The sequence below is a fragment of the Mauremys reevesii genome, linkage group 25 (genome assembly GCF_016161935.1).
Source record: "Mauremys reevesii isolate NIE-2019 linkage group 25, ASM1616193v1, whole genome shotgun sequence".
In the NCBI taxonomy this organism is placed as follows: domain Eukaryota; kingdom Metazoa; phylum Chordata; order Testudines; family Geoemydidae; genus Mauremys; species Mauremys reevesii.
In genome coordinates this window covers 11885232-11900847 of record NC_052647.1, presented here as the reverse complement: position 1 = coordinate 11900847, position 15616 = coordinate 11885232, and the positions used below count along the sequence as shown (strand labels likewise).

The window sequence follows — 15616 nt, the reverse complement described above, 5'->3', positions numbered from 1 at the left end:
ATGTTGGTAAACGTCAATTTCACTCTATATACATAAACCACCAAAAAAATTTCTATTGAGGGATCATCAAAATGTACAGCTAGAATAAGAAAAGGCCTGCTTGAAAACTTCTTAGAGTTTGGTTGAAGGATATTTACTTTGTGTATTTTACATGTCATTAAATAATTGTCTGACCCCCTCATAATTTCCCACAACTCTGAAAATCTAAATAGATTAAAAATGGGGGGGGAGCTTAAAACCTCTAATTTAACGCAACTGTGAAAATTTAAATAATAAAATTAGGAACACATGCTTAAAATAAACTGATATTATTGATAAATTGATATCATTATCAATGTTTAAATGATTTTAAAAAATCAAATTTTGCCAAGCCTCATTATATCAAACTAAAATCTGGACTCTACTTAACTTTCCATTTTCTTTTCTACATTTCCTTAACATATTTGTATCAAAACCATGCATTGCTCCTTTATAGTCTTGTCTGCATGTAATCCTGTGGAATAATCAAAATCAGATTTGTGACCTCATAATCACTTTTGGTGATGTCAGAGATACAGGTTTATGACTTCACAGCAGGATCAACAGAAGGTGAGGGTGAAAGGATGCAGGCAGACTTCCTTTGTGCCTTTTAATAAGTGCCACGCACATCTTTGATTAAAAATGTTGTGTTATAGCGATTCCCTCTTCTTGTGATCAAGGATTATTAATCCAAGAGATTAGTTACTGTGCAGCTCTTTCTTCCATGTCACCTCCTTGCATTGTCTATTTGTCTCTTGCTCTCTACAGATTCTTCTACTGAGCTGCATTTAGTTGAGGTCTAAGCTTTCAATGAATTTCATTGCTAATGCAAACCTGCCTTAGATTTCTAACCTCAGAGGTCCCAAAGGAATCCTGGAGGCAAAAACCAGACTTGTCATAATGTAGTGACTAATTGTCAGTACCTCCGCAGTTGTGATTCAGGAATTTGAAAGTGGACCTGAGGTTTACTCAAATGCCATAAGGCCTCATGGAACAAAAGAATCTGCTCCAAATTCCTAAACCTTTGGCATTATGCAGAGAAGCAGTGTCAACTCCCTGAAGAAGAGGAGGTGACACTGGGAATAGTAAAATGAGGGAGGGTGGAGGGTGGACAGGGGATACAGGCAAGGAATGTGGCATTCTAAAGATCCAGTTTCTTCAAACCCATGTTGCAGCCAATAAGAAACATTTGCCCCGTGGACACATCACGTCTCAGGGCACAATTTGGTCCAAGTTTTACAACATGCAATTACGTCTCTTATCTGAGTGCAAGTAGAAGCTGTAATCTGCAGGAAGTTTTAATTGAGGGGAAACCATATCTCAGTGCAGATAACTAATTTGTCTCATTTATCTCTGGGCTTGTCAGATTATCCTTTGATGGAGTTAGCAGCCTTGCTTGATGTTTGACACCTTCATATCTTTCAGGCTTGATTACTGCAAGTAACATCTGAAGTTTGGTAGTAAAATTTGGTAAGGTAACAGCCCTCATGTTAAAGAACCACCTGTTTAGAACAAACTTCCCCAAACTGATGGGAGACAGTTGGGAACGCTTACGTTTTTACAGGTCTCTGACAAGCAGAATTTTGAATTTTAGAGCTAAATTGATATATAAACATTAGGGCTGTCAATTAATCACAGTTAACTCATGCGATTAACTCAAAGTAATCGCGATAAAAAAAATTAATCACTGTTAATTGCAGTTTTAATCGCAGTTAATAGAATACCAATTGAAATTTATTAAATATTATGGATTTTTTCTACATTTTCATATATATTGTAGTCTGTGTTGCAATTGAAATCAGTGTATATTATTTTTATTACAAATATTTGCACTAAAAATGATAAAAGAAATAGTATTTTTCAGTTCACCTCATCCAAGTACTGTAGTGCAATCTTTGTCATGAAAGTGCAATTTACAATGTAGATTTTTTTTTAGCATAACTGCACTCAAAAACAAAACAATGTAAAACTTCAGAGCCTACAAGTCCACTCAGTCCTACTTCTTGTTCAGACAATCGCTAAGACAAACAAGTTTGTTTATATTTACAGGAGACAATGCTGTCCTCTTCTTATTTACAATGTCACCAGAAAATTTGCATGGCACTTTTGTAGCCAGCATTGCAAGGTATTTACGTACCAGATACACTAAACATTCGTATGCCCCTTCATGCTTTGGCCACCATTCCAGAAGACATGCTGAGGAGGCTAGTTGAAAAAAATGTGTTAATTAAATTTGTGACTGAACTCCTTGGGGGAGAATTGTATGTCCCCTGCTGTTTTACCTGCAGTCTGCCATATATTTCATGTTATAGCAGTCTGGGATGATCACCCCAGTACATGTTGTTCATTTTAAGAATACTTTCTCTGGAGATTTCTCAAAATGCAATGCAGGTACAGTACCAATGTGAGATTTCTAAAGATAGCTACAGCACTCGACCCAAGATTTAAGAATCTAAAGTGCCTTCCAAAATGTGAGAGGGACAAGGTGTGGAGCAGTCTTTTTTTTTTTTTTTTTTAATAAAAAAGAGCAACACTCCAATGTGGAAAATACAGAACCCGAACCACCAAAAAAGAAAATCAACCTTCTGCTGGTGCCATCTGAGTCAGATAATTTAAAATGAACATGTGTCGGTCCACACTGCTTTGGATTGTTATCGAGCAGAACCCGTCATCAGCATGGATGCATGTCCCCTGGAATGGAGGTTGAAGCATGAAGGGACATACGAATCTTTAGCGCATCTTGCGACGCCAGCTACAACAGTGGCATGCAAATGCCTGTTCTCACTTCCGGGTGACACTGTAAACAAGAAGCGGGCAGCATTGTCTCCTGCAAATGTAAACAAACTTTTTTGTCTGAGCAATTGGCTGAACAAGAAGTAAGACTGAATGGACTTGCAGGCTCTACAATTTTACATTGTTTGATTTTTTTTAATGCAGTTTCTTGTACATAATTCTACATTTGTAAGTTCAACTTTCATGATAGAGATTGCACTACAGTACTTGTATTAGGTGAATTGAAAATTACTATTTTGTTTTTTACAGTGCAAATACTTGTAATAAAAAATAAATAGAAAGTGGGCACTGTACACTTTGTATTCTGTGTTGTAATTGAAATCAATATATTTGAAAATGTAGAAAACAACCAAAAATATTTAAATAAATGGTATTCTGTTGTTTAACAGTGCGATTAATTGTGATTAATTTTTTTAATTGCTTCACAGCACTAATAAATATATGAAGAACATAGGGCTTGTAAGACTGGATCTGACCCGAGGACCATTTAGCCCAGAATCCGGTCTCTGGCAGCAGTCAGTACCAGATGCTTTGGAGGAAGGTGCCAAGAATTATGCAGTAGCAAATGTGAGATAATCTGCCCCCCATGAGGGTCTCATCCTCGTCTGTAACAGTTAAAGATTGGCTTAAACCCTGAAGCATGAGGTTTCATATCCCTTTCACAATTTGTTATGATCACTCTGAATGTTTTTATATCCATATAAATGTCCCTTTTTTTTGAAGCTTGCTAAATTCTTGAGAAATGTCCTTATTTTCTGTCATGCTTACAGGTAAGGAAGGTAGAGGAGGGACAGAAAATAACGAAAGGGTTAACACTGGAACCTTATCGAGCAACATTGATTACCATCTAGTATTGACCAATTGACAGTCTTACAGAGAGAGATCTAGAATAAACATTCTACTTTATCAACACTCTGATCATAAAAGACAAACACGAGTCCTTTGAGTATCAGAGGGGTAGCTGTGTTAGTCTGGATCTGTAAAAAGCGACAGAGTCCTGTGGCACCTTATAGACTAACAGACGTATTAGAATAGTATATTTTTCTCCCTCAGAACAAGAAGCTCAAGAATTCTCAGATATTTAAGCAATACAGCTTGCAAAGTAATAGAGACTTTGTATTGTTCTTTTCATGAATGTGTCGGAGACGTAAATTTAAAAAGCCTCCTTTAACAACCCAAATATAGTATTTTAGACACTGAGATTTGTTATCGTTGAGAATATAGGAGAACAGGTTTGCATTCTGTTCTCTGAGTTCCCACTTATGGTACCTTTTTGTGCTCTCCGCTGCAATATGTGTCAGAGCATGAAATCCAGAAATGGATTTGGTTTCCCATGTGGCAGTCGGTTGTAAACATTTATGTGCTCCAGTGTAGCTTGACAGTTCTAAGATAGCTGATTCTGGCAGGGAATTGCATACGTCTTTTTTCCCCAGACTCATTGCTCTGAAAAGCTCTATAACTTGAGAAATGATAACACTGCATCCTTGTGGTTTTTTTATTTTAAAATCAGAAGTTTAATTTATATTGCCTGCCTCACAGGCAAGTGAAGCTTTTCTTGCATAATCAGTTAGATTTTAATCTGGTCTGGGCAGTGAATATCTAGGCATTTTATATCCTGTGGAAACTTCAGTATGGCTACGTTGATAAGTGAGACTGCAGTGATGCTACAGGTTTTGCCTCCATAACTCATTCTGACATGGCTGGGAGCAAAGAGGCGTCATCAAAACTGAATACAATAAACATTCTCTTCTCCATGGCTTATATTAACTGGGGATTGTGTTCTCTTTAACCATCGGGAATCTTTACAAATATTTATATTCTAACCTCTCACCATACTTGAAATGAAAGTGATTTTCAGTTGTAGAAATTGTAGGGTTGCTATCTGGACTCTTCTGATGGAAATATGCAGATGTGTAACTTGGAATTTTTATTCCAAACTGTACTTTGGAGCTACTGTTTCCATTGAATTTAACAGATTTTAACATATAAATGCAATAGTGGTTGCAATTGTTGTTAACACTGTATTTTTGATACCTCAAAAACGCAGGTAGGTGGAAATACTATCTGTAATGTCAATTTTTGTTTAAGAAAGGGAGTTTCTAATTTAAATGGAAAAATAAATGAAACCTGGCCACATTGATTATCAGACAGTGTATTTAATTTGGTTTATGCTGTCACAGTTGTGGACTGTGGTTTGCTACCACAGGGGTTCCATTTTGCTGCTAACGCAGTCTATACTATCCAGGTCCCATCACACAACACGATTTCCTAGGTTTGGTCACACAGGACTGGCAGACTTACCTTGAAAATGTTCCAATGGTTTGGATTTGACTCCGCATGAGTTTGCCTTACACAATTTAGGTTCTATGTCAAGTTTTCTTTTTGAGGTTTTCTGGTATATATTAGTGACTTAACCCTTAAAAATCCTGGCATTTTATAGACTATGAGCCACGCCAGTGCTCTAGGGCACATAGCTTCTGCAGAGAGTTAAATGGATAGAGGGATGTTTTCTGTAAGGATATTGATCTCTTCCAAATTAACATATTGAACTGTTACAGTTCTGAGCTGGGTTCAAATTCCAGAGTTTTACTTTGAATACATAACCTAGCAAGGTGTAGGAGCAACAGAGACGGGGGACTTGTTTGCACTTTTGGAACAGCATTCTGTGGTTAGTGATAGATTCTCCATCACTTGACATTTTAAAATCAAAGCTAGGTGTTTTTTGTACAACATGAGCTCTAATTCAAACAAGAATAAATTCAAGGAAGTCCTATGATCTGTGTTTAGATTAGGTCATTGCAGTGGTTCCTTCTGGCTTTATAAGATGAGTCTACACAGAAGTTACACTAATTTAACTTAAACTGGCTTTAAAAAAAAGTTTTGTTTGCGTCCACGTAAAAAGTGGTTTAGTCATAGCATTTACCAATAGATTATATCAGCCAAATTTGCAACTATGAATTTACTAACCGATGCAAACCAAACAAATATAATACGGATTTAAATCAGTTTGTCTCCACTCAGAAAATTGCACCAGGTTAACAAAAATTGGTATAAAATCACACTTTGCATGTAGGCCAGGCCTTAGTGTGATAACTCCTCCTTTGCATACACATAACTCCCAGTAATATTGATGGGTGTTAGGCACATACATTGACCCATTAGTGAACTTCGTACATGCCAACAATCACTGTTTGCAGGTTTTTGAAGGGTGTGAAAACAAAGCGGGGAGTGGAATTATTGAGGGGGTCCTAGTGGGTGCTTCAATCTAGACTAAATGGGATGAAATTAAAGCGGAAATTTAGTCTAAATATCATGGAAAAACTGCTTGAAAATGAGATATACAAGACTGTGTAATCATCTCCTTGAAGAAGAGGTGGAAACTACATCACTGTTGGGACATTAACACTAGTCTGGATTGAGCACAGGGGAGCAGTTCTGCCCTGGCTTCAGGGAGTTGGGGTGGGGGTGGGGGAGAGACTGGATTAACTGCTCTTTTGTTTCTCATTCGTTTGTCTTTCTGGCAAATGCAGACAAGAATAAAACTGTTAATGTACATTTTTATATTGATATAACTTATATGCAATTTCTGTTAAGCCCATAGTCTGGCTGCTTGGAACCCGTGCATCCAAGTATATGGGCAGCTCCCACATATGTCTTCTGAATTTGTTTCCCATGCTCATGCTCTTCTTTGGCAACGTGGTCATTTCAAAGACTGCTCTGTGTGGTGAATAGTAGGGTGCTCGCTTTGGTCAGCCGCCGCTCCATGGAATAAAATAGTACTATTATGATTTGTTTACACTATTACCGTAGTGTCTAAGTGTCCCAGTATCAACGTATACCCTTGCCCCCTCTCAGCTTTATGGGGCGACACTGCTGTCTGTCTTCAAACCCTCAGTTTGCCATGTTGTAAGCCACTGACGGACTTACACTGGCAGTTCTATCTAAAGGCATGCTCTCTTGCACTAGGATACTACTTTGAGCAACTCCATTGAAGATGTCCACTCCAGATCCTCCAATGGGAGGAACTCCTCGTCCAGGGCCTTCTCCTGGACCCGGCCCATCACCTGGTGCAATGTTGGGCCCCAGTCCTGGACCCTCGCCTGGCTCTGCACATAGTATGATGGGACCCAGCCCTGGACCACCTTCAGCAGGACACACTATACCACCTCAGGGGTCTGGGGGCTATGCTCAGGACAATATGCATCAGATGCACAAGGTAACCAACTGTAACAGTGCTCTGTCTGAGTGGGGTTTTCTCTCTTCCTGGCAGAGCTTATACATTCCTCTCTTTCCCTAGTTATTAGAAATGAACATAAAATGAAACGATTAAGAGTTGCCCTAATTTTCTGCAGCATGCTGTTTCCCCATAACTGGTAAAATGTAGAGCAAGATATGATCCTCCCTAGGTCTTGTCTTTCACGGTGGACCAAACCTGAAAGCAGGTGAGTATAAGTTAAAGGTGATTTGTGAAGGAAATAAATAAAGGCTTCTGCTTCATTTCTGTTTCTTGGTGATGGATACAGAAGGCTTGGAAAGTGGTGGGTTGTGGTGGTGTGTGTGTGTGTGTTTTGTTAGCTTATTTTGTTTTTGATACCTTAGGGATATAAATATGGTTTTGCTGGGAAACGTGGGTTTCAGATGTATAGAACCCTGTAAATCTGCAGATACCCATAGACCATGTTTATGGATCGCGGCTGGACGTGGATCCAAATTCTGTATCTAGAGCCCTGAAAATCTGCAGGTATCTGCTTTATATCTGTGGATATCCATGGACCATGTTTTCAGTTCGCATGCGGATCCACATTTTGTATCCATGCAGGGCTCTACAGATGTAAACTGAAAACGTTCTTGTTTCTAACTGAAGGGGCAGAGGATTTGAAACTTATATGTATACAAACTCCTACAAGAAAATTGTATGTTTTCGTTAATGTTCATTTAACGCAATGAGTTTATTAGGCATTTGAGTTAAATGAACATTAACAAAAGCAAACAAACCCTCCGCCACCCCACATTTTAAGTCTGATTAAAAATATCTTTCTGTGTTAGTTCTCAACTTTTGTGATGTCAGAATTCATGTAGTTCTGTGGCCATCCATAGAGTTCCAGGGTGGAGAAGACCTCAGTTTTTAACGTAGTAAACAACTATGAAAAACATGTAAAGAAAAACAAACGAAAAAAACACCCTTTAGGCCCTCTTCATACAACATAAGAAAGCAAAGAAAAGGTCCAACCTCTAATTTTTTACCTGACTTGAGGTCACCTTTATCACACCCAATACACAGGGTGTTTTAAAAGTTGGTAGCCTGTGTTAAGGCATAACCTATTTTTCAGTTGCTGTTATGTGGACTGCAAAATAACACACAATTGGACTTGGATCTCAAGGAATAAAGTATTTAGTCTTCGAGAGTTGTACCTGAAATTGTTTAATGAGATCCACACAGCTCCTCTTCTCATGCCACTGAGAACAAATGATGCAAGATAATGTAATAACTGATGCCAGTGGCAAATTTTACAGTCTATGAGGAAATTTCACTAGATGCCCTCCACGCGTAATGTGGTTTTGGACTAAAATATATTTTTCCTTGTTTTTCTTTCGCTTCATTGAGTATTGTTTGTTTATAGGGTATCCTGAGTGTGGCTAATAAATGGATCTTCCTTTTGAAGATGGATGTTGGTAGCATCTGGGTCAGCATGCTACAAATGGGGCATCATTAATGTACCTAGGACACTACTAACCTAAATACAAACTGTACCACACAACGTAGCAGCCTATTCTCTGCTTCCATCAGTCCTTTGCCTCTAGGAATAGCTTAGCTTTTTCTTTGATAGTAATTATGTTTAAGCGGGTTTTGCACTGTTCTTTTTTCCTTTGCAGCCAATGGATTCCATGCATGAGAAGGGAATATCTGATGATCCTCGGTACGGCCAGATGAAGGGGATGGGAATGAGGCCAGGTGGGCACACAGGGATGGGTCCTCCTCCAAGCCCAATGGATCAGCATTCTCAAGGTCTGTTTTTTTTCCTGGGCTAGGGGCCTGGGAGACATTTGCAAGCCAGTTTCTGAACAGGAGACTGAGCCCCAGTCTACTGTTCAGTTTCCTTGTTGATTACTGCTGCAGTGGGACTTTCCTTGGGATCATGCACTGTTATAGTAGCAAGAGCAGAGAACAATATGGATCTAATTTTTGTGAAAGGCCACCTGTTCCCTCCACATTCTTTCTTTCTACCACACTGAGGACAGTTGCTACACAAAAGGGCATCTGGTGTCCTGGCATAGCCACATACAGCACAAAGTTCCCACAAAGGATACCCAGCCGTATCCTGTAATTTTCTTTGCTGCCACTGAAAGTCCTCCTGTGCTCCCTTTGTCATGGACATGGCAGTGGTTCAAGAGAGACTGGGGAGAGGGTGGTTTTATGATGGAGAAAATAAATCTACAAGCAGGGAACAGATGGACGCTGGAGGTAAGAGACCTGCAGCCCGTCTGTGAACCCTCCCTGGACAAATTCCTCTGTAAATCCTCAAATGGGATTTTTGTTTGTTTGTTTTAAACTTTTAGTTCCAAACAAGTTTTGGTGCAATTACTTTCACTGAGGACCCTGGCTTAAAGCAGTTGCAACCTCCATTAAGAGTCATTAAATAGGGTTTTTTTTCCTGTAGCATTTTTTAAATAAAACTAGCTTTTCTGTATTATTATTATGCAAAGTCTACAGCATCCTGCAATATAATTACATCTCTCTTTCCAGGTTACCCTTCTCCGCTCGGTGGTTCTGAGCATGCCTCAAGCCCAGTTCCAGCTAACGGTCCATCCTCTGGCTCTCAAATGTCGTCTGGTCCTGGAGGAGTCCCGTTAGACGGGACTGACCCACAGGCATTAGGACAACAGAACCGGGGCCCAACCCCTTTTAACCAGAACCAGCTGCACCAGTTAAGAGCTCAGATCATGGCCTATAAGATGCTTGCCAGAGGGCAGCCTTTACCTGACCATCTTCAGATGGCAGTGCAGGGAAAGAGACCAATGCCTGGAATGCAGCAGCAAATGCCGACGCTACCTCCACCCTCTGTATCTGGTACAGGACCAGTACAAGGAGCAGGGCCTGGGCCTGGACCAGGACCAGCACCTCCAAATTACAACAGACCTCATGGTAAGCGCCAGCTGAGTTGCTTCCTTAGTCTAAATTCAAGACTTTCCCATTTCAGTACAGATGCACATAGACTGACGCATGGGGGTAGCATAAGGAAGGAGTAAGCCTACACTTCTCGTTTACCTGTTTGGTACCTTACCTTAGTTTATGGAGGGATGTTTGTTTGTATAATGTATCTGGTCGGATGTGCACAAAGACTCTTGCAGTATTTTGCCCCCACCAATATCTTTGCTCTCATTCCCTCGCATTCCTCCTAGGCCCCTCTCCTAATTGCTTCATGTCTCCTTTCACTCTGTTCTGTGTCTTCTCACAAACCCTTTCAAGCCAGCCTCTAAGCACCTCCCCCATATCACATCTCCCTTGTGGGAAACATTCCATCCTTTATGGCTGTGCTGGTGTCACCCACATGCAGTCATGTGGTTCAGTCTGTCTGAATTGGGACTCTAAACTCTTCAGGGAAGGGACTTTGTCTTTTAACTGCTTGGAAATGGCAACATATGCCGACCATGCTCTCACTAATTAACAACCTGAAGGAGCCTGGTTTTGTTCCCATTAGGTACATGCAAGGAACAAGCAGATATATTAATAAACTGCAGAGAGAGAGAGAGTGTCTTATTGCTGTCTTTTTTACTCTCCTTTGTGTAGGTATAGGAGGGCCTAATATGCCTCCTCCTGGACCCTCAGGAGTTCCCCCAGGAATGCCTGGGCAGCCCCCTGGTGCACCCCCAAAGCCCTGGCCTGAAGGTGAGAATAACTAGGGTTCTTTTAAACAGTTAATTACAAGAAATTTCTCTGGCATTCCCTTTCCCAGAGCAGTGAAGGCAGCATGGGGATGTGCTACGCAGGCATGTGGAGGAAGGACATACTCCACAAATGCTTTTTGTGCCTCGTTTTGTTCCCCCAGCACATGAGTTGCTGCAAATCCTAGAAGACCTTGATTTTGGTTTCTGCTACAGTGTGTCCCTGCCATCTGGGGGACTGTGGAAGATATTACAGCTTTAGCTAAGCTCTTTTAAAACCCTCCACTTGGAGTTTGTGATCCTGCCGACAGACTAGTTAATTCCAATGCAGATTTTGAAGCCTCTGGAGTGGATTTTTTGGCAGCCTCTTGATGACTTTGATCAGGCGGTTAGACTCCAATGGATGATCTTTCCAAAGAGCTGGCTCAGGCATCTACACGCTTTTATTCTGCTTGAACTATTGTACTATGGGGACAGCTGTATAAAGTTGCAGAGTTCATCTTGTAGCTAGGCAGAAGGAATTGCATTTGGTTGCTGTGAAATTTACAGTTTGCCAGATGGTTGAGTGGAGGTGGGGGGATAAAGAGTAGGACTGCATGACTTGTTCGTGGGTCAGTATAGGGCGTGTCCTGTGTTAGAAAGTACGGAAAGTGAATACGGAACATATGCAGAAACAGAATTTTTTCCAACAGTTCTCTCTGAAGAGGTTCTTTTGCCCTTAAACCTTGTAGCTGGGCTTCATGTCAGCTCTCCAGTGCTACTTAGCATCAGAATGTTCAAGGTTGGGTGACTGAAGTTTGTCACCTAAATGCGTGTACTGATTTCCAGAGGTGGTGAAGCTAATAGAAGCTGTGTACCTCCAGCTTCTCTGAAAATCAGACCATTTACTTAGGTGCTTAACTGGAGTCACCCAAGCCTGAAAATTTTGGCCTGGCCCACGTCAAATTCTGACAGGTTTAAAGAAGTGTGGGCAGACATGCAACCCAGTATCACTCCCAGTTTGGTTTTTGAACAGGACCAATGGCAAATGCTGCAGCCCCCACTAGCACACCTCAGAAACTGATTCCTCCTCAGCCAACTGGCCGTCCTTCACCAGCACCCCCGGCGGTACCTCCTGCAGCATCTCCTGTAATGCCACCCCAAACTCAGTCACCCGGGCAGCCAGCCCAGCCTGCCCCTATGGTGCAGCTCCATCAGAAGCAGAATCGTATCACGCCGATCCAGAAGCCAAGAGGACTTGACCCAGTGGAAATCCTTCAGGAGAGGGAATACAGGTAAAAGCCGTGGCTTCTGTTGGAATTGTGAGATGCTGATATCAAGTGGCTGGCTGCCTCTCCCCTTTTATCCTCCTACTGGTGTCCTCAGCTCTCTTGAAGAATACAGTGGCTCTCTCTGTTTACCGTTCTTCCTCCCTTCCTTCCCCCTGCCCCCCCCCCCCCAAATCAAAATTCCCAGTTGACATGTGCTGTACAGAGTAACCTAGGACTGAGAAGAACTGTGCATAAGTTCACTTCAGAGCCTGTCAGGGCAACTCCTGAGATCTTACAGTTTCCTGTGCAGATGCACCTGTCTCTGCTTGTCCCAGGGGCTGACATTTTCCCTGGCACTTCAGTTATTTTTCATGCCAGAGAGGTATGCTACTGCTATGGCCATGTATTAAATGATGATCCAAACAAAGATGTACATAGCTGCCAAGAACGTCCATCGTACTTGAAATACGGTGACTCAAGGACTGGACAGAACACGGATGTATTTGATAGTCTTTTCAGTTGAACAGTAAAAGGCTAAAAGTGCCCAGACTTAAACTCATTTTGTTTGTCTTCATCTGCTACGAAATTGTCTTATCCCCACAGATTGCAGGCTCGCATTGCTCACAGAATCCAAGAACTAGAAAACCTGCCGGGGTCCCTGGCTGGTGACCTGAGAACCAAAGCTACCATTGAACTTAAAGCACTAAGACTGCTTAACTTCCAGAGACAGGTAGGTTGTGGCGTTTCAGCCGCTGGCTTTCCAGTGTGTAATGCCTGATTCAGAACAGGAATTAGCCAATTACTGCAGATTTTGTAATGCAAGGCAAATGCCGGATACACAGGAATAAGATAATTAGTGTGCATTTGTGTCTGTGCCTGGCTTGGAATAAAACAAACTGAACTTAGTACAAGAACCCCCTAGCCTACCTCATGTGTTAGCTGGTTACCATGGAAGTGGTAGCTTACCTGGATACTGGACTAGATGGCACATTGCTCCATCCCATTTCCTGCTCTACTGATCTGACTTGGCAGAAGGAAAAGATGCCTGATGAGCTGGACCATTGAGCCAAATGTGTGTGGCAGTGGACTAGATGAACCGCTGCTGTGTGGTGCTCTGGCAGCATCTTTATTCTTATAAATCTCAATTCTGAGACTCCATATGGAAGAGATTCTGATTTTTAAGTAGCTTTTGGTTTTTTGTTTTTCCACTGAGTCTGATCCTCCCCTGTTCAGAGGATCAGCACAAGGCTGATGCACCATGTATGTCGCACAAGGGCTTAAGATGTAGAATAGGCCTTTTGCTGGTGAATTTCACCCTTGGTGTATATAAGCAGAGTTATACTGTGACACTGCATATTTTTCCAGTTCCATACCATACATCTTTGACCTGAATCTGTTGCCCAAGGCATCTTCATAACTGTATTTCAGCCTTTGATTGTATAATGTTTGGCCTTTTTAATGCCATGCAAAACTTTGGCACTTATAAAATGGCACACAGGGAATTTTTTTTTTTATTAAATGTGAATTTCTTGAAAAGCTGCGTCAGGAAGTCGTGGTGTGCATGAGACGAGACACTGCCCTGGAAACGGCACTGAATGCCAAGGCATACAAACGCAGCAAGCGGCAGTCCCTGCGCGAGGCTCGCATCACAGAGAAACTGGAGAAACAACAGAAGATTGAGCAAGAACGGAAACGCAGACAAAAGCACCAGGTAAGTTGTTCCCTTCCTGTTACTTTGTTTGTTGTTTAGGTTGGGATTTTCAAAGTAGGGTAAAGAATTTAGGATTTCTTTGGGAATTGGGCACCTAAGGACCATAACTCACTTGTTTTCCTGTAGAGAGAGTTAGATACAGAGGCCATTAAATTGAGAGTCATTACTGAGATGTTAAATATATTTTGGGCAAATTACAGTCGGAGGAAAAGATATTTTTTTTTTGTTGCTAAATCCATGTATCAAATGGCTTACAACATAAAGATATTGACTATTACAGGGCAGAACAATAGAGGGCTAGTGTGTGTATCTTGACTTTGTAGCTCAGTTGCCATCACTTTGTCCCTTCAGGAATACCTCAATAGCATTCTCCAGCATGCCAAGGATTTCAAAGAATACCATCGATCCGTCACGGGCAAAATTCAAAAGCTTACGAAAGCTGTGGCCACTTACCATGCTAACACTGAGCGTGAGCAGAAGAAAGAGAATGAGAGGATCGAGAAAGAGCGAATGCGCAGGCTGATGGTGAGGTTTCCCATGGGACTGCAAAACGGTTTGCTCGCGCGCGCACACATGTTGTATAGCTGAATGGTGTAAACTGCCTGCAACATGCTTGCATAGAATTTTTAGCTGGCTAAATTTCTCCTCCTCGGGGCTGAAAGGATGCTAACCTTGCCTCCCCCTTTAGGCTGAGGATGAAGAAGGGTACCGGAAGCTTATCGATCAGAAGAAAGATAAGCGCTTGGCATATCTACTCCAGCAGACAGACGAGTATGTGGCCAACCTGACTGAACTGGTGCGACAACATAAGGCTGCACAGGTGGCAAAGGAGAAAAAGAAGAAAAAGAAAAAGAAGGTGACTTAACGATTAAGCCTGCTTGCTGCTAGGATTGTTAACTCTGGCAGGAGCCAGGTCTGGAGTGAGGCAGGGGGTTGGAAACTGCTGCAGACATGTCTCTACTGTCGTGCCTTGTTCTGAGCTGTACAAGCCCAGCCTTTGCAGTTCAGGGCATCTATTGAGCAGAGACAGTCAGTCATGCTGACTGTTTGTTCATAGAGAGATGTGACTAGGGTGAGATGAGCAAGTTCGCTTCTCTTGTAATCAAACGCTATGTTTGAACTTGGGACTCCAAAACTCAAAGCCTAATGCATCACCTAACCTGCCATACCAATAAGCAGGTTACCCTACTTGAGACTGCATCTCTAAAACCAGAATCTTCATGCTGTTTCCCTTAATTTTCCAACAGAAGGCATCATAAATTGCACTGTGATTTTTTTTTTCCCTTCCCTTCCATAGTAATATAGTGAAAGAAACTGAAGACCTGGTCTCAAGTATCAGAGGGGTAGCCGTGTTAGTCTGGTTCTGTAGAAGCAGCAAAGAATCCTGTGGCGCCTTATAGACTAACAGACCTGGTCTGTTTTGCCAACTTAAATATAACTAATGGCAATTTACTAGAGAGAATTTTACTGCAAGTTTTCTAAAGCACAAACTCATTTGGTGAGCGTCACTAGATCAGAAAACTTGCAGTAATTTTTCCCTAGTAAATTGCCGTTAATTAAATGGAAGTTGGAAAACATTGAGAGCAGGTTTTTTGTTTGTTTTTTACTGTGAAAAAAATGGAAGAAAACTGTGTTGTGAGTACAAGGGGATAAGCTGGTAGAACTGATGATAGGGATATCTATTCCAGGAGATTTAAAATGGGGTGTCTCAACTTTTAAAGAACTATTTTGATTGCCTTTTTAACAGTAAGGTGTGCAGAATTTTCTATACTAATAAGAGCTGGTTTTGTATGCTGTGGTGATGGGTGTTGTACAAAAAAACCCAAACCCCAAACAAACACCAGAGAAGAGTAGCTATCTTGGATGTAGTAATCAGAAGCATCAGTCCTAATATAACACTGCATGACGGTGATAAACCAGTCTAAAATGTTAGGAGGATTTCTTGGCTAGGACTTAATTT

The 15616-nt window shown here is 41.4% G+C and overlaps 1 protein-coding gene across 11 annotated transcripts in view; it reads left to right on the top strand.

Moving 5' to 3' along the window:
• The window catches only part of SMARCA4 (SWI/SNF related, matrix associated, actin dependent regulator of chromatin, subfamily a, member 4), a 56470-nt gene that overhangs the window by 9177 nt on the left and 31677 nt on the right, over positions 1-15616 (top strand). For all 11 annotated transcript variants that reach the window (XM_039514233.1, XM_039514232.1, XM_039514230.1 and 8 more), the window contains exons 3-11: positions 6778-7027; positions 8686-8818; positions 9557-9955; positions 10601-10699; positions 11711-11969; positions 12549-12675; positions 13483-13656; positions 14008-14181; positions 14345-14512. In XM_039514233.1, coding sequence (XP_039370167.1) covers positions 6806-7027; positions 8686-8818; positions 9557-9955; positions 10601-10699; positions 11711-11969; positions 12549-12675; positions 13483-13656; positions 14008-14181; positions 14345-14512 — 1755 coding nt within the window. In that variant the 5' untranslated portion in view covers positions 6778-6805. The remainder of the gene's footprint in view (positions 1-6777; positions 7028-8685; positions 8819-9556; positions 9956-10600; positions 10700-11710; positions 11970-12548; positions 12676-13482; positions 13657-14007; positions 14182-14344; positions 14513-15616) is intronic.